The 22,638-nt window shown below is 41.2% G+C and overlaps 1 protein-coding gene across 2 annotated transcripts; it reads right to left on the reverse strand.

The window, feature by feature from the left end:
- Window positions 1-1,090: 1,090 nt before the first annotated feature.
- On the reverse strand, window positions 1,091-22,405 carry LOC105449916. 2 transcript variants are annotated; one of them, XM_011689374.1, is made up of 4 exons: window positions 21,724-22,405; window positions 5,158-5,438; window positions 3,919-4,185; window positions 1,091-3,616 (listed from the first exon to the last, which is right to left on the reverse strand). In XM_011689374.1, the coding sequence occupies exons 1-4, from the start codon at window positions 21,776-21,778 to the stop codon at window positions 3,182-3,184; spliced, it is 1,038 nt and encodes a 345-aa protein (XP_011687676.1). In that variant the 5' UTR covers window positions 21,779-22,405; the 3' UTR covers window positions 1,091-3,181. The 2 variants fall into 2 exon arrangements, with proteins under 2 accessions (XP_011687676.1, XP_011687677.1); XM_011689375.1 differs by lacking the exon at window positions 21,724-22,405 and adding an exon at window positions 12,936-13,017.
- Window positions 22,406-22,638: the final 233 nt, after the last annotated feature.

A 22,638-nucleotide genomic window follows, 5' to 3' on the forward strand; every position in this document is an offset into this window, starting at 1 on the left:
ATGGTGACAAAAACTTCTGAATGAAGTAGACGTAACGAACGTATACGTCGACGCGTACGTCGATGCGTTCGTTGTACCGCGTAAGGGATACGCCATAAAAGGCAATACTATAATTAGATTCGTGAATTCACCGAACTAAGATTAGAGATCTTCTCACGCCCGATTAAGTTGCAACGCGTCGCGCGTCGTGACGTGTTATTTCGCGATCGTATATATCATGAACAAGGAAAACAAATAACGACCTGATTCCAAACGCAGAAGCGCATCCATGCGCATTGGTGCGATACCAAAGAATGTTGGAATAATTTCAATACGCTTGAATGAATTGCGATGGTTAATTCAATACTTTTTAATAAAATATCGTGTAAATATAGCATTTATACTGTAATGTACACAGTAAAATTATAATATTACGCGTTAGTGAAGAGAGTAATAAATAAAAAAGAATAACAAACGTTATTGTTCTTGGTGACAAAATGATATGTAAATATTAGTTAAGAGACTGATTGTGAATATTATTTAAAATTATACGTATAATTATGCTAAAATTATGGTAAAATATTTAAATGAATTAATGCTTGCATATTTATTTACAAACGAGATTGAATTGAACAGACAGGTATCTTAGTTTTTTACATAACGAACAATTTATTAATGCAGCTGCGCCGGACAGTTGAATTACAGCAAATAGATTTATATCCGTTATAAACGCAAAATGCAGTGAGGAGCAATTACAACCTATCCACTCTTCGTGTACTCCTATTACAACGTTTGATGCGTCTGGGAAATCCTGTTCACAATAATGAAACTGCATTATGATGCTGGCCTAATCACTTTACTTACAGAAAAATAGTAAATTAAGTACAGAATAATATTTTAAATTTATAAATTAAATATGATTTTAAAATTTTCAGTAAAAAAAATTATAACTGTTAAATAAGTAAAAAAAAATTGATAGTGATATTATCATGATTATTACAATTACGCTTTTGCTGTTTTAAAAATAAAATATAGCTAAATATACCTTTAAATAAATGTTATAAATAAGGATAATTATGTCACTATATGCGAAAGCAACGATAAAGTAGCATTGCGATATAGCGATGTATTTATAGCACGTACATAAATACATAATGGCAGTTACAAAAAATTTTCGTCGCCTTGCATTATTTAATCCTGCTTATCTAATCAATCCCTTAAAATATTGCTACGATGAGTCATGTTTGTTGCATTTTAAATAGCACGTTCTTATCTATTATTTTTGCGTTATATACATTACGGATAATGATCGAATGCCATGCTGAATGAACATCCTTCATGCACTCCTGATATTTCCGGTTGAATGTTCATGTAAAACATACAATATTGTGTGAAATTAAACTATTACGTGGATTATAAAGGTATATCTCTGTCATCCAAACATCAGTTCGATACAAAACATTGAATTTATTCGAGATGATCACATATAAGTAGAGACATGACAATAAATAGTATATGCAATGGTAACGTGATACAATAAATAGAACAGAACGCTATGCATATACGCCCGAATAAATATTCTATGTGTATTGTGTAAAATGCATAATGGTCTTAAATTTATGTGCGCGTTTACGAACAATTTGCATCGCGTCGTGTGCATACATCTTAGAACATATACTAATAAATAATATATGTTCTATATAAGGCATACATAGTACATTCGTAACGCTAAGCTATGAACTTAAGTACTGCTTCAGTATCGAAAATATCGAATCTGCATCGATATACATAAATATATTTTAATCTATCGCAAAAAAAGGAGAGACGGTCACATTGTTATGTGTGCTGACAGGCACATAACAACATGATGCGTGTATAAAATACAAGATTTACTTAAACGATTCTCAATAAAATTCGTAATGGTCCCTTATCGATTAGCACACTTGCGTATAATTTGATCGAAAGCGAGACGAAAGAAATCGTGAAAAATCCACGTAATTCGTCTCCGCTAAAACGCTTCTATATACGCGCTTATAACGCTTACAACGCGAGTGATTCGAGTGGACTTAACTATAAAGGGTAAAATTGTCATGTGTTTTCCCACGACAAGGCGAGATTCTTCGGTAAAACACACCGGAAAGGAAGAGAGAATCATCTACGTCTACCGTATGGTACGCGTCAACGCACGATACCTATCTATGTAAGTGTATTGTGTATGTGCACATATGCGCCTATGTTATAAACGTAGGAACTCTGTACGTCCGCGTACGCTCGGGATATCACAGCTAAACGACATTTAAGTTTTCTCGCCATCCGCTTAAAGCTAGAATAAATAAGTTTTCACGAGCCGCCTAAACTCGTCGTCGAGCCTTTCACGTACTACCGACATCTGCGCGTATCGCAGTCTCCGTCAATTTTAATCGAATGAACTCAAATCCGTGACCGTGTAACAAGCCGCCTTGGCCGTGAGCGTGAATCTGAATTGCTGGCAATATCGATATAAATATCGGGCGGCCAATCTTAAACGTGACAAGTACATCTGTGAATTTATTCTCTCTATATTTCTTTCTCTTTCTCTCCTTCGCATTTCCATAACGTACTGTTTTTTTTTTTCGTCGTTCTCAGATTGTTGAGTGCCTGAATAAAAATGGAGTTTTTACATTCCTTTTATATACACACAACACGATAAGATTATGTGTGCATTTCCAGGTGCACTTTAACGGCGGCTGTAATCCATTGGACCGATATTTCGCGAGTCCAATCGATTCGAGCGCGCCGTGTACTTCGAAACATTATTATCAACATTATGGGCTATGCTCGGTATATTTTATGTATGTTATTAGATATAATACTGTTCTGAAGTAGATCTTTTAATACTGGTCCCTAGTATGCAGCCGCGTATTGTCGATAAAATACTTCGATTACCATAATCCAATAGTGTTTAGCCGAAATGATTTGATTAAACGATTTTTTACGGCTGCTGAGATACATAATCGTAGTACAATAGCACGATTCCGTTGGCAAATCTGCGAAAAACGAGTGAAACTATTCAAAATGGACATGATTGCGATAATGGAATAAATATAAAAAGTTATGTTAGTGAGAGATAGTATACGATTCGACGCTGTATAGAGCGGTGTCTTTAAATTATCAGCAGATCTCGTCGATACTAAAACGCAAACTTCTTCAGGTTCGACATGGTCTATGTTCGTAACGTAGGTCGTAATGTGGACTTTTTCTTCTTCATCAGTCTGTTCCTTTCAGACCCCTTTCGCAGGTTCTGACGCACGGAATTGTTTCGACCGCCGGGCTTCCTCGTCGATTTATGTTTCCTCGGTGTTCTCGTTCGGTGTTCTCCCTTTTGGAACAATTTTTTCGCCTGCTTTTGCGTAAGAGCAATAGACTTTATGTTACGATCGCAGCTGTTGTCGTTGGCACTGGTGGCGTTGCGGAAGACCTTTATCCAATCTTTCAGAAAAGTATGATAGAGCTTTAACACGCCCCAATCCTGAATCAACATTAGAGTCAGATCGCCCTCTTTGGCCCATTGCACGTTATCCGTTATGATGAATGCGTCGTTTAGAGTTGAAGTTCTCAATTCCAGATTTATCATAGCGGCTTCGACTTCGCACAGCAACTGCAATCATATAAACGAGAAGCGTTGTTACTTTTACACGTTTGCACTTTCACTCAAAAGATTGATGTTGCTCGCCGTGCCTACATGCCTGGATAGGTTTTATGGCAACTTGACCCAAAGTGGCAAGTCAGAGTAATAAAGTATTCATAGTTTTATATTCTTGTGTTTCGCTGAACGATTAATTCGATTTACGAGCAATTCTAACGGGTGATAATAAATGACGATTCTAACGCGTATATAAATACAATTTTCAATTAATATCACGTTAACACAGATCTTGTCAGAAGCAAAGCAGTGCTTACCCTAAGAACTTGGTTATGCGCTTTATCGATGATCCTGGTCCGCCTCTTAATTATGCCCCGAGTGACATCGATATTAGAGTCGAGGCGATATTCTCTAAGAAAATGGAACGTAATCGAAAATTTCTGAAGCGCATCATATAGACGTGGAAGAGCACGCTCCGCTTTCTTTCCCCTTTCCAAACACCAAAGTTCCGTATGGTACCACTCGAGTTGCTTTTTTGGCAACCAATTCATCTTGTACTGCTCCTTTAGCAGCACTCTGTACACCTGTGACAGAAAGATGAAATAGTATTTAATTATGTGAGTTTCGTAACTATACGACTGGGTCGATTTAATGTAATACAATTTTTTTTCGATTTTTTTTTTGTAATTTTGCATAGATTGTGATTTTCCATTTTATTGGAGGTCTAAGGTTGTGTCACGCGCATGTAATTTATTAGTTGGTTATATGTATCATTGAATACAAAATTTATGACTATACAAGTCTCAACTAGTGCCGTTATGTTGCATAAATACAGATGGAAATTACAAATGACCGTCATACATTTATGAATTATTTAATATATTATCTGGCATAACATACATTTACTGGCGTAAGCAATCTTGTCTGTTTATATCTAGTCTAGTACTACGGTGTCAAAAATCGTAATATTACAAATCTGTCTCGGAATGCAGCCATGCGTGTCTGAAGTAAGCTTCAAAGTGATAAAAGTCGATAAACAAAATATATCGCTCTATCCAAGCCGTTGCGATCCGCGCGGGATAAACTTGATCTTAGGCTCTCTCTCTAGTAGACCAAACAATAATATTTATCATCTCGTTATAACGACGTTATAAACAAGTAAAAGCCTCATATGTAAATGTATTCCCTTATCTTCGTCTCGTGAGGATGTTTAATAATAATTTTGCGATAACGACATTTTTAATATTAAGCAAGCGACGCGTTTCGTTCTGCAACGCGACGGGAAGCGATTTGTCATCAAATCTGTGAGACGTCTGGACTGCGCGCCGCGGGACTGTATAAGAAAAAGTAATTATGCTGGATGTGCGTGGCACATCGTAACCAATGCAAATTGCCGGCGGAAAATAGGACTGTGCGCTAGCATCGCGATGCGTTGCATCGCGCGCACGTGCGAGTCCCCCTCGAGCGAGCACTGCCCACGCGGTTTTACCCCGACGACGCCGCGCTGCAATTAATTACGGAATCGCGGTCGCGAGTGGAGCGCACTCGTCTCTCACCTTCGAGTAAACTATGCGCACGTCCTTGAAAGTCTTGTTGAAGTGATTTTGCGCGACTCGCAATTGCGTTCGCACCCTCTTCATGATATTGTTCGAATCGCTGGAATTGTGCATCCTTCGCGAGGCCGCCAGCCGGGTGCCACAAGGCTGAAACCAGGGCTCTATGTCACTGGTGTTTGGCACAAATTGCAGATCGTTTGCGGACGTTCCCGACGCCGAGTTCAGCCACGAGGTCAGGAAGAAGGCAAAACTCGTAAGAGTAATCGTTTGTGCCACTGAGTCTGTAATCGAAAATAGGAACTGTCGTCAGAAAGATATTGAAAGGCATTTAAGCGTAATTGAATAAAAATAAAGCTTGTGCAACTATTTTGCGTTTTCTAATTATTTTTGCAAAAATATTGCATTGGTTCTAATATAAACTTAAGGATCACAAAGTTTAATTTTCAGAAGATGGCATTCGTAATTGGTTTCTTAGCGATGAATCTACAGATATGATGTTATAGTAGATATTTGCGAAGTAGTTGCAGCAAGTATATATTGAAATTTAAGATGAAATTTATACTTATATTCGTCAAATTCATGTTAAATCGATTATAGATTGTAATCCGCGATTAAAGTCAACGATTGGAGAAAGATCCCGCGCTATTTTGCACGTAAGAGTAACAAAAGGGAAAGGGAGAGATGAAGTCCTTCCGACTTTCACGCTCGGCGTACCTACACGGATACGTAGGTACCTCCATTGCACCTACGCATCAATTTAACAGCGACCAATCGTCGCCCCCGCAGTAGGAAATGGGTTGCAAATCGGAGAATCAAGATTTATTGCACAATTAAACGTCATAGCTTACGACTTTCCTCGTGATTCCACGCCGCGAACTTATCCGGAGACAAACCTTTCGAAATTTTTCCGCGCGTAATTTACAACATTTGATAGCGAAATAAATACAGTAATGATAATAAACTTCCTATAAAATTCGAGGACAGAAAAGCTCTATTAAAGGTACGAAACAGAAAAAAAAATTTTATTTTTAATTAGTTAGCAATCGAAGAAGAAAAAAGAATACAATATTTTATCTTCCTACGTGCACTGTTAAGATTTGAATGGCGTCGCGGTATCGCATAATATTTAGCACCGCATCATGTAGCAAACACATCGTATCGAATCAATTCTTGATCAATAACCATTCAGCGCCCGTGAAGTCCAGCGTGGATACACTGGTAGTGCCGTAAAGATTTCAAGACCGACAAAGACTTCATGGACCACTATGTGGGCAATTAACGCGCGTTGATAGTTCGTGCGTGCTGCACAGAAAACCACGTGTAAATTCATTCGAAGCGACGGTGCGAGCGCTCTCAGGTGCGAGCCGTAATGGCAATTCGATACGATAGTTCGTACAATTCGCACGTCGGTCACGCGTGGACTTACGTGCGTGGCACAGTCATCGTGCGGCAATAGCGCACACGCGCTACGTGATTCCGCGTGTACCACGTGTCCATTCTCCAAGCATTAATACCCGACGCGACGCTTTAAGGATAATAGGTTGAGATGTCACACAGCTTGTCGCGCTCATTATTTATATTTTCGGTCATTTAAAAATAAAAAGATTTCAGGTTTGCACTAGATTTCGATCAATAAGTATCTCAACATTTCTCTTCGCCATAAAGTATTATGAACTTGGTGTTTATTTACGTTTATGTATATACGCAATTACAATTATTTTTTGCAATTTTTCTGTTTTCGTTTCTTCGAGTAGACGATTGAGTAATCGCTCCATTATTGATTTATCTTATTGCAAATATTTTACAGTACCGACGAAACGAGAGTACGTAAATTCTCGGTTATCGTAATTTCTGTACGCGAGGCGATATCTAACGAATCTCCGGGCGACACGTAACAATAAGTCCCAATTCGATTAACCCGCTGGCGCGAAACACCGGAGGAAGCCAGTTGCGTGGCTGTGTGTATCTTATCGTAAACTCACGCCTCCTCTTACTTCTCCCGGAGTTGCCCCGAGCCAGCAGTTTCAGGCATCCTGTACCGTCGGCTACGCACGTCGCGTGGGTGTATACGGTAAAGGTGCACCCAATATTATATACACTCTAACGACCATCGCCCCCAACTATATCAATTTACGTCCTTACCTACCAGTTACCCATTTCCTGCGTATATTATCTCGTATCTAAGGGTGGACAGCGACAAAGTACCTTTACGCGATGTTACCCGTTTTTGACAGGCTACGATTTAATTTCGCTGTAGCGCGACATAAATCGGTAGAACAAACACACGCTGGAAAATTGATAACGCGAGATAATTGAAAGTAATAAATCTATAAATTATTATTACATCAACAATTTCCACACGCGTTTATGTGAATCTATTTTATAGATATTATGAGACAAGTCTGTTTCGCAATTAATGAGCTTTTAGCACAAATAATCAATAACAAATTACAATTGATTGATACGATTATAAGAATAAAACAAAATTCCGTGCGGAGAGTATAACGTATTTTTTTCGTGGCATAATATCCCTGTAATCGCGCGGCCTACCACCTATGGGTTACTAAATCGCACGCAATAACCACGTTATTCCTATAGGGTTTCACCACATGCAATTATTCGAGCAGGTGCCTCATTTCATCCTTACGGTGCACTCTCATTACACGCGATAATGTCGATTCAAAACGCATTTCAGAACGAAACGTCCATCATTCATACGGGGGAATTATCCCAAAATATACTTCTTTTCAACCATATTCGCATTCCGGGCAGTGTCGTGTCGACGCGGTAGTTGCCTCCGCGAGTTTAATGCATGCCTTCCTCGTCTCTCGATAGGCACTGCCAAGGTGGATTCGCGGCTGGATTCTCGCGATGGATTCCCCGGATGCCAGTAGTCGGCCGATCGGTCGGCCCTCCGGTGATTTGGCGAAAAGGGGCGGGGTAACGGGGCGCGGGGAGGGCAGTGCTCTTTTTTCCGCGGCACTGGACGAAGATTGTTGGTTTTGCAGCACCGGTACCGCGGTGGTGAATGCCCCAGGGCGGCAAAAGGCGGTTGCTGGCTTTCTGGGAACGGGTCGGAGTCCCGGCCGCACCGGGAGCGGTGATTGCGTGGTGATTAGCCTCCACCTTCGCCTCTTTGGACCGACGAGTGGAAGACGGAAAGGAGAAAAGGAGCGAGAGTGCAGGCGAGGGAGCATACCGCACGGGCGGAAAGAGATGCAAGTGGTACCGGGAGAAAGAGCGCAATATCATCGCCGTGCGGGCGAGTGTGGGAGCGAGGTGCCCGATACCAGCCCGTTCGGGCTGGCCTCGCGGATCTCGTATCGGAGAGCGAGACCGCCGACGTGCGTTCAAAAGTGCACGCACGCATAGAGATAAGTACGTAGCGAGAAAAGGGTAGATAATAGAAGATCGCGATTCGCGCGCGCGTCGCGTTTGCACATACGCTATATAGAGAGAGGTGTTATATTATTTTACGCGGAGCCCGAAGTAGTGCCTGAAGGTAGTGCTATAGTCAACGAGGTATTTCTTATCGATTGCGAAACACTAAAGTAAATATCATATGAAAAGCGTCCGAAGGTACGCTTCACGTTAATATCGTCTGCATAATTTCCATTTGCGGATTACGAATTAGAAAATTAGACTGAATTGTAAATCGCTCTGTTATACGTATGTTGTAAACAACAAAAACTTATTCCGTAAGAGATCATTAGTCGATATAATGATGCATCTTAGATGGCCCAGAGACACCGTACCGCGCAAAGTGACACGTGACTATCGGATATACGATTTATTGTGAAAAACGCGCGCCTTTCATTATTGCAACGTCATTCATAGAGGTATGTGGGACGCATAGTCGCGTCTCTCTTTCTACACCTCCTCAGGAGTAACATACGTATATACGTACGCGCTAACAACCGTGTACGCGTAAGTCATGTTTATACGCCGGGGAAACGCTACTCTAATCGGCACCTACAGCGAGTATCGCACCGCGGGTGAACGCACGGTGAGCACCACAGAAAAGATAGATTATGCGTAGCTCGCAACATTTGATACGGTATGCGCATAAGGGATCGTCGGGAGTGTAGTCTGCAGAGGCGTCGGGTTTCCTCCTCGCTTGAGTTCTGAATCGGGCGATGATTAAAAAGTCGAGGGGAAATAAAGGAACCGATCCAAGAGTACCGAGACTTAATTACCGTCGTAATTGAGTTAACGCTTCGACACAAGCGGCAACCGGTAAATGCCAATTATGATATTTAGCGGTGTATAAACGTCATTATACATATATAAACATATAAATGCAATTAATCTCGAGATTGCCCGTTTATAACGTTCCCGTTTTGTAATTATTAACGAGTACTAAAACTTAAATGAATGATTAGATCACTTGTGACACATTGGCACGTTATCTCAACCTTTAATCTCCGCTTAGACCGGTTTTTCTGCCGAGTCTCCGACCGAGTGTGCGGTCGCCGCAGCTTCCCGCATATTCAGCTTTCGCTGAATATGAATCAGGCAGGGTGCGTCAGTTCGACGATCGCCCGCCAGACATACAAGACCCCGACTTCCTTCCTGCACAGCACACTAGAGTCGGGCCGCAGTCCTCTCCTCCGCGGACGACTTTGATTTACGAGGTACGCGGGAAAACTCGAGGCTACCCGCGCGCGCGCGCGCGCGCGTCCGTGCTCACGGCCCCGCAGTCTCCGCCAATGGGTCCCGACCTCACGGATGCACCAGACAGATTAGCGGGGCGCGCGCAGATTTGCATTTTGTCTGGCCCGGGACTACTAGGCGCATTGGATAGTCCTCCGTCCGGTGAGGGCGACCCCACCCATAAAATACCGCTGAAGGGTTTTAAGTTGCCAGAGTTGCGCGTTAACATCCTTTACCTCCTCTCGCCAATTCCGCCTTCGCGTGCTCCTTTTGTTTTCTTCCTCGGCATTTAGCCCCGTCCTCCTTTCTCCCCCTCCCCGCGTCTCTCCTTTAGTCCTATACCTGCCGCGTCGCCGACGCATCGAATTATCAAAGGTGTCTCTACGCTGACGCGTCGTAAAGTGTCTGTAATACGCGAGCGAGGCGCCTTACGGTGTTACGACGATATGGATCACTGATGTCATACTGACGTCACCCGTCGTTTATATCCAGAGGTGACAACCTACCGTTGGCATCGGTGCAGGAATCGATCTGAAACGACGTTCTGCCACCGCAACGCGGGAAAGAAGACGAGGGGGGTAAGGAGGGAGGGGGGCGCACAGCGCGCAGGAATGCACGCGGTCAGTTACTACGGCATTCAATGTCATCGTCGATTACGTTATCTCGATTCTTCGGTCGGCGATAGGCCGCACACGCGTGTGCACACGTGCGTAAGAAAACGCCCGCAGAGGCCGATTGTGTATGTACGTTTAATCGCTGCGGTATCGCCTGATGGTAGCGCGACGCGACGGTGTCTTCGTTTCTCTTTCCTTTACTCTCTCTCTGCTCCCCCCTCTCTCTCTCTCTCTCTCTTCTTTCTTCTTCCTTTTCTTCGACCGATGGCGAAGATTACGTAAGTCACTCGGTTTTTTTGCCGCGACAGAGAACGGAAAGTATCTGCCGTTAAATGACTTGTTCTTGCGCGTTAGTTCGTTGCAAGAGATATCCGTTTCAAGAAATGTGAGGGATTTTATGAATCTTAACGCCTTGTTTATTCCTATGAATATCTATGATAAACTAGGCGTAATTTCTGACGATAATATCTGATATTGATATAGCAATGAGACATTTAATATTAATTAATGCACAACGTTGTCCAAGATTAGTAATTTCAGACATGCTCTCTTACGAATTGATTTTTTTTCAATCTTTTTTGACGTTATCGTATAATTAATCGCATCAGAACGATACGACACTTTTTAAGGACGGAAGCCTGGTAGACGGTTTACGGTCGGATTAATTATCTTATCACATTTGCGACGATGTATAATGTTTCCAGATCGATATGCGTTTACATCCGGAGATAAATCATCTTGATCCAGACTTAATAACAGTTTGTAAGGCATGCGTGGACGTACGAGAGAAAGCTCGGTGCTGAATTATATTGTTAACTGAGACAGTAGGAGGATCTCGCGGAAGAAAACGTAGTAAGTAATCACGTTGTTATTCCGGAGCACTGACGCGCGCGTCCGAGAAGGAGATAATTACAATCTTACAATGATCCGATATTATCATGTTCCGAAACCTGTGGCTTTAATTTCAATCATAGACCCTTCGGTGAATTTCAAATTAATTTTCAAAGAAGATTGATCACAATGATTGTTGCGAACGTTTAGTATTTTTCAGTATTATTGAATATTTTTCAACATAATATCAACATGTAAAATTTTAGAAAAACGAACATATTTAAAGTTTTTAAACATATTTAAACGAACAAATTTCAAATTTGATATTAAATGAAATTCTATAACCATCTTTTTTTAGAAGTTAATCTACTTTAAAATATGATAGAATGCTTTATTATATTATATCTTGAAAAATTAAAAATTGTCAATTAGAAGCTTTTCAATCTGTTCCAAATTTTGTAGATAACTTATAATTAGCAATTATGATTTACTATAAGAAAGAAGTTTTGTCTGTAATGTTACATATTCTTAACAAAATGATATCACATTCTTATTCTGCCACAACTTTTTTTGTTTTTATAAAATAGAAGTCATTTATATTAATGAATTAACGCAAATGTTTGACATTAATGGCAGTAAGATATATTATGCTAGGAATTGAGAGTATCACTTCAATGCAAATGATATAATGCGATAAAATCGGTATAGCAATTGATAATGAGCATGCATTATTCATTGCGTGCATTCCTGTCAGTCGGAATAATCCAGGTGAAACGTTCTTTTAAAAAAAAAAGTTTATTAAAAATATATAAGAATTTAATTTATATTTATATAAGCACTCCTTTTTATATTTCGTTTAGCTCTTTCTCTATCATGTCAATGAATTTAATTATTACGCACTTATTTCTGCTGAAAATGTTATATTGAAGAATCGTTATCTTTCAAATCGTACTCTGCGTTGCGCATCTTCTCGAATATAACAGTACAGAAGAAATTTAGCGAAATCTTGAAACTTCTGTTTAGCCATTAGACCCGCGAACGGTATGTACTGACGGGTAAGAAACTGGTCATTCGGTTCTCGTCGCAGCCGAGAATAATTCGCTAGTCGATTTCGCGATGTCTCTTTTACGAGCGACTGGACAAGAGAGCGGGCCGAAGAGTCTCCGTTTTCTCTCCCGCATTTGTACTTTGAAATCCGCGCGAATGATGACTTCGATAACGGGCGAGTACACGCACGCGAATACGAGAACGCAAGATGACAATGTTTCCCCGCGAAACGAGACTATCGTGCGCGGGACTATAAAAACGCGCGTACACAGCACCGTGTTAAAGAAAGCAGAAACCATCGTGTGACTAACGGCGGGCGGTCCCCGACTGGGACGAACATAAAATCGAACTCTCACGCCGCGGCCTATAGAGGCTCTTTACGACGATCTCGCGCGCCGTGAATATACAGAGACGTCAGCGGGGTCCTCAGATGGAACTACGTGTACCACGCCCCCGTCGACCCTTTGGGCCCTTTACGATTTCCTTGCGTAGTGAAACACGCCGACCCGATAACGGCCTCGACCCCGGATCGTAAAGACGGATAGATTCTGTCATCGCCCGGGTGACCAAGCGTCCGTTTTAGATTGACATAGAAAAGTCTTCACGTCCCGATATACTATACGGTTTACGTACCGCGTATCATATTCGGCCGTTGACGATCGACTTTTCGTAAACTGGATAAGTCCAGTGAATGTGTCACGTAGAAAGCACTAACATATTGCTGGTGAAAGGCACACTGGAAATTATCCGAAAACATTCGTTGACAGTGTTTATTTGGTATTGCTTTTATTATCATGTTTACCTCACACTGTCGTGACTGATTTCATCTGCCACAATAATTGGCGCTTTAAAAGGCGCGAGTTTAACTCGCCTTAACGCGCTAGAAGATTACTAAGAAGATTACGCTATTGATTACGATATTCAGCTAAATGTACTGATAATAATTTAGTTTTTTTAATAAAAATATTTGTTATATGTATTTACATTTAACGATTTATCAATACGCGTTTTTCTCGATAAGCACGTAGAACTTGGTTTAGCGTGATTTTCGTAGCTTCGATATAAATTTAAATTCAATGAATTTATATTAGTTTTCACCTAGAGAACTCCTCGGCGTTCAAGTAAAGATCGAATCATTGCGTAAGGAAGGAACGAGCGCACGCTCGGTGCATATTGGATGCCCAGCGGTGAGAGATTAACCCTTTAGCCTTCGTGTCTGATGTAAATCCCTCGTATGCATGCGCGAGGAGTAGAAAAAGTCCGTCGCTTCGGTCGATCGGCGTCGGAGTCGTAACATACATAACCGGGAGCACGATCGAGCGGTGCCGCGAGCACGTGGTGCTCCGTGTGTAAACGTGACTCGTTCGGCCGCGGCTATAGTGGATCGCGACGCGCGTACGTGTGTTTTGCGTGCGCGCGTCGTCGTTACAGGACTGAGCTGAGCGACGGTGCAGGTCGCGCGATCGCCGGTGTGTCGCGCCGATCATTGAACCGCGGGCCCTCCAACAATCGCAGTGAATCAAAGTTGTCGGTGGTCAGGCACAAACCCGGCCCCGCTTCCACCCACGATGTCGCGCGAACGAGTACTCCGATACGTAACCGATTTTACGAAGCGTCCACGAAATGAATTTTTTTCGCCGGGCCGCTTTCGCAGCGACGACTGCTGCCTACGCGCCGCGGGCTATTCGTATTGTTCCTTTTTAACGACGCGGCAATGCAGTTAGTTACGAAACTTGTGTTGCGGTGATAGGTTTAGTGTAGCCCAAACACGCAAGCGCTAGCACAACCAGGTTCGTTTTCGATCTGAGAAATGGTCGAGACAGATTATAAAAAAGGAATTAAGCGCGTAACCGAGCATTGGATTAATCGATCTCCATCGATTTGAGGGTCACAACTTGATGGCCCTGGATGCTATAAAAAATTTGACCATTTCGTCGGAGAGGCGTTATTTGAAACCGATTTTTATTTATATTGTATGGAAGAAGATGACGTTACGATCAACTCTATTCTCGGTGAAACGAAAGTCGATTTCGTATGAGATCAAAAAGGAAAGTGTTGCTACTTAAGGCAACGGTTGCGCTTGGGAAGCGCGTTATCAGCACTGTTGTGTCATTCCATCTTTATCGTTCGTTAAACGTAAAACAAAGATAGAATGACGTAATAGCGCCGATAGCGCGCCTCCCGAACGCAGTCATTGACGCCGAGCTTTAGCCCCCCCCTGTCCTGTATACACAATACTGAATCGATCCCTTGTCGCATTTCATCGCGTGCTTTCCTCACCTTCCACCCACAGCCGCGCTTTAGGTATCATGACGCCGGGACGTTAAGTATCTGCCACCTTCGCTTTGGAATAATAAACAGGTCGACAGGCCGCAGCATCGGCGAACTCGCACCTGGCATTCTTCAACGAGAACACGGCCCGGGGTTTTCTGCCGGCATCATCTCCCCGGATCGATCGTCGTGTAACACTCCGTCTGTATATCATGACGAGCACATTCAACCCGCTCGACACCACGGAGCTCGGGGCCCGTGTACATCGGCATGAATGAACGCATCGCTCATTGCGCACGCGGCCTCAAGAGAATAGTAATCAGCCGCACGATGGATGGCGTCAGGTGGTAGGAGATCGTATAGATGTGGTGCCCCTCGTCCCCGAGCTCCGTCGTGTCGAGCAGCCATTGCTCGAGTGCGCGTGTTTCGTAATTGGCTAGACTTGTTGGGAAAACCGATACGTAACGACTTTCGTTTGCTACTTGTAATTGGCTAAATTTTCTTCTAACGCCACCGTCCACGTTGGAATAATAGATTTTCCCGGATTGAAACACGTCATGGCGGAAATAATATTGAATTGAGAACGAAGCGTGGTGAGGCGCTTTGATGCGACACCTCAGCTCATTGCGCGCACTCCCACTTAGAATCCTACTTATAAAGCGGTCGACGCATTAAAGTCTTCCTCCAACGACGATTGTTTCGTCTCGGGGGAATAAGAGAGATACGCGTTATAATTTCCACGTGTCGTGCTTGGTTGCGGAAGTGAGCACACGTTATTGTAGTGCGCCAGCGGTGCTCGCTTCGGGCTCTGTAATTGCTATCGTAGGTGGTGAAACGGAAGAGTTCGTGGCGGGGCCTCTCGTAAAGCACGGTTCGCTATGCAGCGTGTAATTTAAACATTGCCTCACTTCTGTACGGCGTACCACCCGCATTGTGAACTTTTAGGTCCGAGCGAAAATGTGACCGCGATGTAATAACCCGTTAATGGTAATAATCGAAAGCTGATCAAACGCGGAGAATGGACGGGATCGGGTTTGAAAAATTTCCTACGGAAAATACGAAACGCGCGTTATATCCAATTGGGGATAACTAGGATTCGTTACAGGCCGGCTTCAAGCTGGTTATTAAGCAATCAGTTAGTGTACCGTATGATTTACTGTAATATGAGGGAAATAATATCGTTAAATTAAATTCTTCAATCGGGTTATCAAACACGGGGTAATCAAGCACCGGCCGATCTTTAATGTAATCCTCTAAAGATGTCGGCAAAATGGAACGTAAAAAGAAAATGCCGCGGGATATATCGAGAGTCGGAAGAGTCACCTTGAGAAAGCAATGCGAACGATCCGCCGACGCGCCTTAAACACGATATAGAAAGAGTTGCCGATACTTAACGCGCTCGTAAATCCGAATAATTAGCGACTCGTTACGGATAACAAAACCACGGGTAATTCTAAATTACAATACAGGGAATATTATCTGCTTCGCAACTGAATTAATCGACGAGTCGCTTCTTACGATTGTAGTAAATTTACTCATCTACGATTTTTTTTTCGAATGCATATAAAAGCAAATTACGACGCTAAATAAACGAGTTTTATTCATACCTGACAAGGATCGTGCTAATTCTAAAACTTGCCAACGAGGTAGTAGTTGCATAATTTTTTTTATGATCATAATTATTATCTATCCTTTTTCTGTTAATTGAAGATAAAGAAATAATTATTTTTTTACAAGAATACTCGATACCTGATAAAATGTTACACTCGCTTATTTTGTAAAAAAACAAAAAATATTTTGCAAGTAATTGTGCATGTAATCGTTATCTTACATGATAGAGATGATTCAGCAACATGTATTGCATTTGGTTGTATCTTGCTCATACAAATAGTTCTACTATATAATAATTAATATATGTATAACGTTAGAACGTGGTTTCTTCACGCCTGTCGCACCACAATTAATATGTTGTATCACATATTGAATAACTGTTATTATATATAATTTTTTTCCGCTCGTATCACAATATAGACGCCGTTTCACTTAAATTTTTATCGCGCAAAGCATACAAGTATGTATATTTTTCTCGAAAAAAAGCTTTCTTGCTTTCTGCGGCATTGCATAAATTGGCGCGGTTAAAGACGCAAGAAATCGCGAGAAAGTGTTACCCTGATATTTGTAAAACTTCCGCACGCGCGATCGATTTTATCGAATCGGTAAATCATGAAATGACACGAAGTCGCCCTTGTTCCAGAACTGTGATTTCACAAAAGTCGCGTACCATGCCGGAGTCTAGGAGCTAGATCGGATCGGTAGCTGGTTAGTATTTAGTAATCGGAAAAGAGAACCTGTCAGAAAAGTATACAGGAATGTATAATACTGAATTTATTTTCGTGCCTTGTCTTATTAGCAAACTATTTCTCTCTCTCTCTCTCTCTTTCTCTCTCTCTCTTTCTCTCTCTCTCTCTCTCTGTTTCTCTTTTTCCTTGCTGATACATGTTCGTGTTACTTCTTCGATTATAAGCATGATTAACAAATTGCACAAAAAATTGCCCCGAAGCGTCGGACAAATCACTCGATGCTTCATCGCCGATGTACATATTGGTATCCTGTCATATCTAGATGCAAACTAGTTACTACCTATCAGATAATGATGTAAAAAAGAAGTAGCAAGAAGTTTTATATGGGTGAAAATATAGAAAAGTTACGTCAAAACATGATGATTATCTTAATTGAAAATGTATTAATGAGGAAGAATATTGCTTACATATACACTTAAGGATTTAAAATGATGAAGATATATATATTGCGATTAATATAAACTGCATCTTATATCATTTAATTTCAAAGAACCGAATATAATTTAGAAAGAACGTATTAAAGCAATTCAGCTATTTTTTTATATATGATTTAATTTTTAATTGATGAAAACTTGAAAAATTGTAGTCGACATGATCCTTATATTTAACGGAAAGATGGTAAATCATGGCATTAGGTCAACATTTAATGTTATAGGGAGAAATATTACTCTATTGTCTAATCTTTATCTTAGATCGAATCTTAATGGCTGCAGACATTGATCAACTGAGAGTCAATGTGATCTTTTCATAAAAATTGATTCGCGCGGCAACAGAATTATTCCGTTACGAAATATGAATCTTCGATTTTTATATGCATACAGTAATTCTCGTGTCACGCGTGGTACGGCAGTCTGAGCGTTGGCATAATATTTTCATTTCACGCTGGAGTGCTCGTCTGTCCCATAATATGTCCAGTGAACCCTGCTGAACCCAAAACCACAACCCAGTACGCGTCCAAGTCGCTCTGGGCCCTTACTTTCCTTTTATTTCTGTCGTAGGACGTAAGTCACTCGGTGACACTAAGGGACGTACAAAAATTCCACGATGTATCTCGTCATCAGAAACTTCGTGCTGTATAGGGTGCCGCAAAAGATATTTTGTGTTATGCATATGAAGAATTAACGTTCGATATCGACCGATCTCTCGGATGAATGGCAATTATTTCAATAACGGTCGAAAACATCGACGTCAACAAGTTTTGAGCTATAGTGATTGAAATAGCGAGAAAAAAAAGTGCGCCGTCGGCGGAATTAATGCCTTATAATGACTATGACCGGACCAAAATGGAAATTACGCGGTTGCTAGTAGAATCTAAAGCCGCTTCCCGGCGGCTCGGCTCGACCTGACAAAAGAGAAGAAGGTTTGTCTGAGCGTTGTTTGACTCCTCCTTCCCGCTCGTTCTTTCCCACCTCCATGAGAGATCGCTTTCGTCTCGCGTACGTACGAAAGTAGTGAACTTCTCTTTTGGCCCTCTCTTGGCAAGGCGGTATCGGAGAGCGAAAACACACGGTGTGATACACGCCTGAGCTCTAGAAGATGGCCAGGCGGCATCGACGTCGCCGTCGTCCTCATCCGCTCTGACCGCGTCGTCGCCACTTTCAGCAACGATGGGGACCACCTCCGGGGCGCACGAGTGTTTAATAAACCGGTTAAGGCCCGTCCCCGGATCTGTTTGCCTTCGGCTTTTGTAACTTTACTAGTGTTGTGACTCGAGTCGGGGCCTACATGAAAAAAAGGGTCCGCGATGGTACCCGAGCAAACAGTCCGTGTGTGTCCCGTATCAACACGACGCGCGCCTTCTATCGGCGGCCGTACCTTCCACAGAGAGGTGGAGAACGTGGAGGTGGAGAACAGGCGGCTCGGTGACGAATTCAAATTTGTCAACCCAAAGTTAGATTCAAATCCTTTGAAGGGAAGAATTTTATCGTGTAAGGATACAACATCGCAGATTTGTTCTACTATTTACGGTTCAGATCAATGTCTCCTTAAGCACTACTGCAATTATTTTCTTACAATATTTTAAATCTATTTTAATTTACTTAGGATATAGAAAGAGAATATGGATTGTGTATCTTACTTTCTATTCATTGTTCGATGGGCACAGTGAGTTTGAGAAATTCTACTTTTGAGTCTGTTTACTCGTTATTGATTAGTATAATTACTATATTATTTGTACTAAATTAATTGCGAATTAATTATCAAAACTCAAATAGTAATTTATAATGAGTTGAAAATGTAGGTAAGCATGAATGGATTAAATAAATAGCAATGAGTAAGGCAAGTTCGAAGATAGCAATGACGCGGAACAACGGTTATTGTGGTTAAAAAAATTTTAATCCGCAGAAAATGGATACAAATGAATAAACGTGGCTGAATAAATTATTCATTGCGGTTAATATTATGCGTAGATAAGAAAGTAGTCGAAATAACTAATGACATCAATCTTACAAATTTGTATCAGCTAATGTGCACCTAATAAAATAAATAAATTTATTGTATATTCGTTAAATTTTTGTTTTTGCATAGATAGAAATATATTCTAAACAATTATGATCTGCTATTTTCTACATTAACGACATACTCTTTTTTTGTAAATGTTATAAAGAAATATATAAAGTATTGCATTGTTCTTACATTTATAAAAATTTACCTAGTAACACAATCAAACAAATCAATGAATGTGTGAAGTACTAATGGTAGAGATCAGAATATCAGAGATAGAGAGTTAATAGATGAATTGAGCTGTTGATATCTACTTTAGTTCCGAGACCGAAGCCAAATAAACACATCAGCAACCTAATCTCATGCACTGACTCAGTTTATCGCTTAGTCATTAATTAGCTAAACAAGAATTTTTTAAGCGCGCGAGTCAACAATCTTGACATTACAAACCGAAGTCAATTAACATAAAAAACTCGAAAATAATTTTTTTACTCATTATAAAAATGTTCTACTAATCATAAAAAAATATATAACACAACAAAGTATGAATATTAGCTAAAATTTTTCAAGAGAAGCCTGGATTAGGACTATGAATGAAATAAAATTTGCGTTACATAAATGTTGTATTATTTGCGCAAATAACGGAATCATAAATCTTTTAGACATTAATTTTTCAATGTTATATTGAAAAACTTAATATGTTGTTATCTAAAGAAAATAAATCTCAAACGTATTTGTCACTTGAGTTTGGAATTAAATTAATATAATAGTTTATACAACTGCTATATTGACTAATTCTTTTGAATAAAATATTTTTATACTTGATCCTTTTTTAGAGATTAAACAGGTAGATAGATATATAGATAGATAGAAATAGAAAGAGGGATAGAGAGAGAGAGAGAGAGAGAGAGAGAGAGATACTGCGGTTCAAAATTTAATAAATTTATCCATATTGTTAAGATTGATGTATAATCTGGCATTTCTGCAATTATATAATATAATTATTATGGAGTTAGAGTAGTTAATTATTCACTATAATGTTTTATTTAGGAATATATAGGTAAGATATATTATAGTACATATAGTACATATCACATAATATTAAATATTTAAGTTTAATTCTTTATTATAATCAACATTATGTCGCATCACTGTTAATAGTAAAGAAATAGAATAAAGTGACATAAACTCTAATTTGGAGTTGTATTCAACGAGAATATGAAGTCTAGTAGATTAATGAAATGGATTTTAATTTAAAATTATAGTTGAGATATAGACTCGCGGTAGACGTATCGTCAACTCTTTTAGATGAATAAAACTTGCATATTTAATTAATTTTTCTTTCTAAGCAAAATTGTGCGTATCATGATTATAATAATTTATATGATAATAAAATACTCGAACGTAGTATGTAATTACCGATTATCATACAAATGTAATTACGATGTAAGAAGTTGACCTTGGGTTCTTTTTCTAGTACTTTACGGGTTGTTCTGTGACAGAAATGATCCTGTTTGAATAGAGAAAAGTAAAAAAGCGTGTTGAGCAAAGAAGCAATTCTTTAACAAAAACTGCAAAAGACATGCTCGTTTATAGCTATAGGCAAGCACGCAGATGCAAATTGAATAGGAACCTATATAAATATCAAATTTAAATAAATATACACTAATAACGTAAATTATAGGCACGCCCTGAATTGTTTTATCCGCTTGCTGTGAAACGCGATCCAATTATCTTTTTCTTTTCTAACCGTCCGTCTGCCGGGCAAGACCCGTTGAACGCAATCGATGACAACGACAAAGAACAGCACGTGTAGAGAAACGGTAAAACGCTGCGCGAATTCTTCACATGTCATTGCATCATTATACATGTTTCAGTAAAACTTGTCGTCGATCAGGCGAATGCGAACGACCGTTTTCTTTCGTTGGGTTTCCGCGAACTAGCCGCGTGACAGAAATGCACCGCGACTTTTATCCTCCGGAAAGCGCAATGGGATCTCGCGGAGACGTCAATGCCAGGAGCGAAGTAACGTTATAACATATGTATGCCGGGAAGCCGCGAGTGGAGCGAAATACGCGCCAAACGTGGTGTAATATCCGCGAGTCGTTTTCTTCTGTTGCAGCAAATGTTTGCGTGCCGAATACCTCGTCTCCGCGAGATGACTTGGTGCGAAAGCGGGATAAGACACACACATACACACGTGTGTATATATATATATATATATATATATATATAGATATATATATGTATATATTGTGTGTGTATATATATATATATATATATATATATATATATATGTGCACATATACGTATTAGAGAAAGTGGATAGAATTCAGCAATGTACACACACCGCCTTAGTGTGGCGAGGGCGAACGCTCCGGCCACCAGCAGCACGAAGATCATCTCTTCCTCGTCCTCCTGCAGGAGAGTCCTCGGCTGCTCCGGATGACAGTTTCCGCTCGCATCCACTTGCGCACTCGCGATCTTTCCGTGAATCGACTGGTTGCTCCGGAAAAACGGCGTTGTCGTCCGTTATCATTCACCGTCGCGTCCCGCTGCTGGGACGAACTGTCACGCGAGGATATTGTAGTCCCCGGGATATCGAAACCGCGACGCGCGCCGGAAACCGTATGGGGACGTATATTCTGAGACACCGGTATCGTTACTGTGCGTCAGATGGACGTCAAAGTGACATAACAGCGCACCAGAACTCTCCACATCGTCAGCGTTCCCGCGAGATGATTCTGATCAATCGGCCAGTCTATTCTCCGTCGGGAAATTGAAGCGACGCGATTGTCCATCCACCTGCGCCGCGATCGAATCGAGATAATCGTGGACGATCGCGTCCGTTGACATTCGAAGGTCTAATCTGCGCCTGACCCAGGGTCCCTGCAGGAGGCCCCTCTTCAACTAGTTGCAGACTTTTCAGAAGAACCACCGGCGCGGTTGACCATTCGGCTTGCCGATCTCGTGGTGACTGAGTGGATCCCCCAGTTGCGACTCCCAGTTACTCACTCGAGCTCACGGACTCACTATTCACCTCGTCCTCTCGCTCTCGCACTCTCGCTCGCGCTCACCGGCACTCGGTCCCACCTCCATCCCTCCTGCTTCCTCCAGCCCCCTTCCGTAGCCCCACCGTAATCCTCAGTCTGCCAGTACGTCCTCCCTGTCCTCCCACCTGCGCGCACACCACCCTCGCTGCGCGATCTTTGCGTGGGGAGACATACGGCAGACTGTATACATTGGACCCCCCCGGGCCATGT

This window comes from Wasmannia auropunctata, unplaced genomic scaffold (genome assembly GCF_000956235.1).
Source record: "Wasmannia auropunctata unplaced genomic scaffold, wasmannia.A_1.0 LD336071.1, whole genome shotgun sequence".
NCBI lineage: Eukaryota > Metazoa > Arthropoda > Insecta > Hymenoptera > Formicidae > Wasmannia > Wasmannia auropunctata.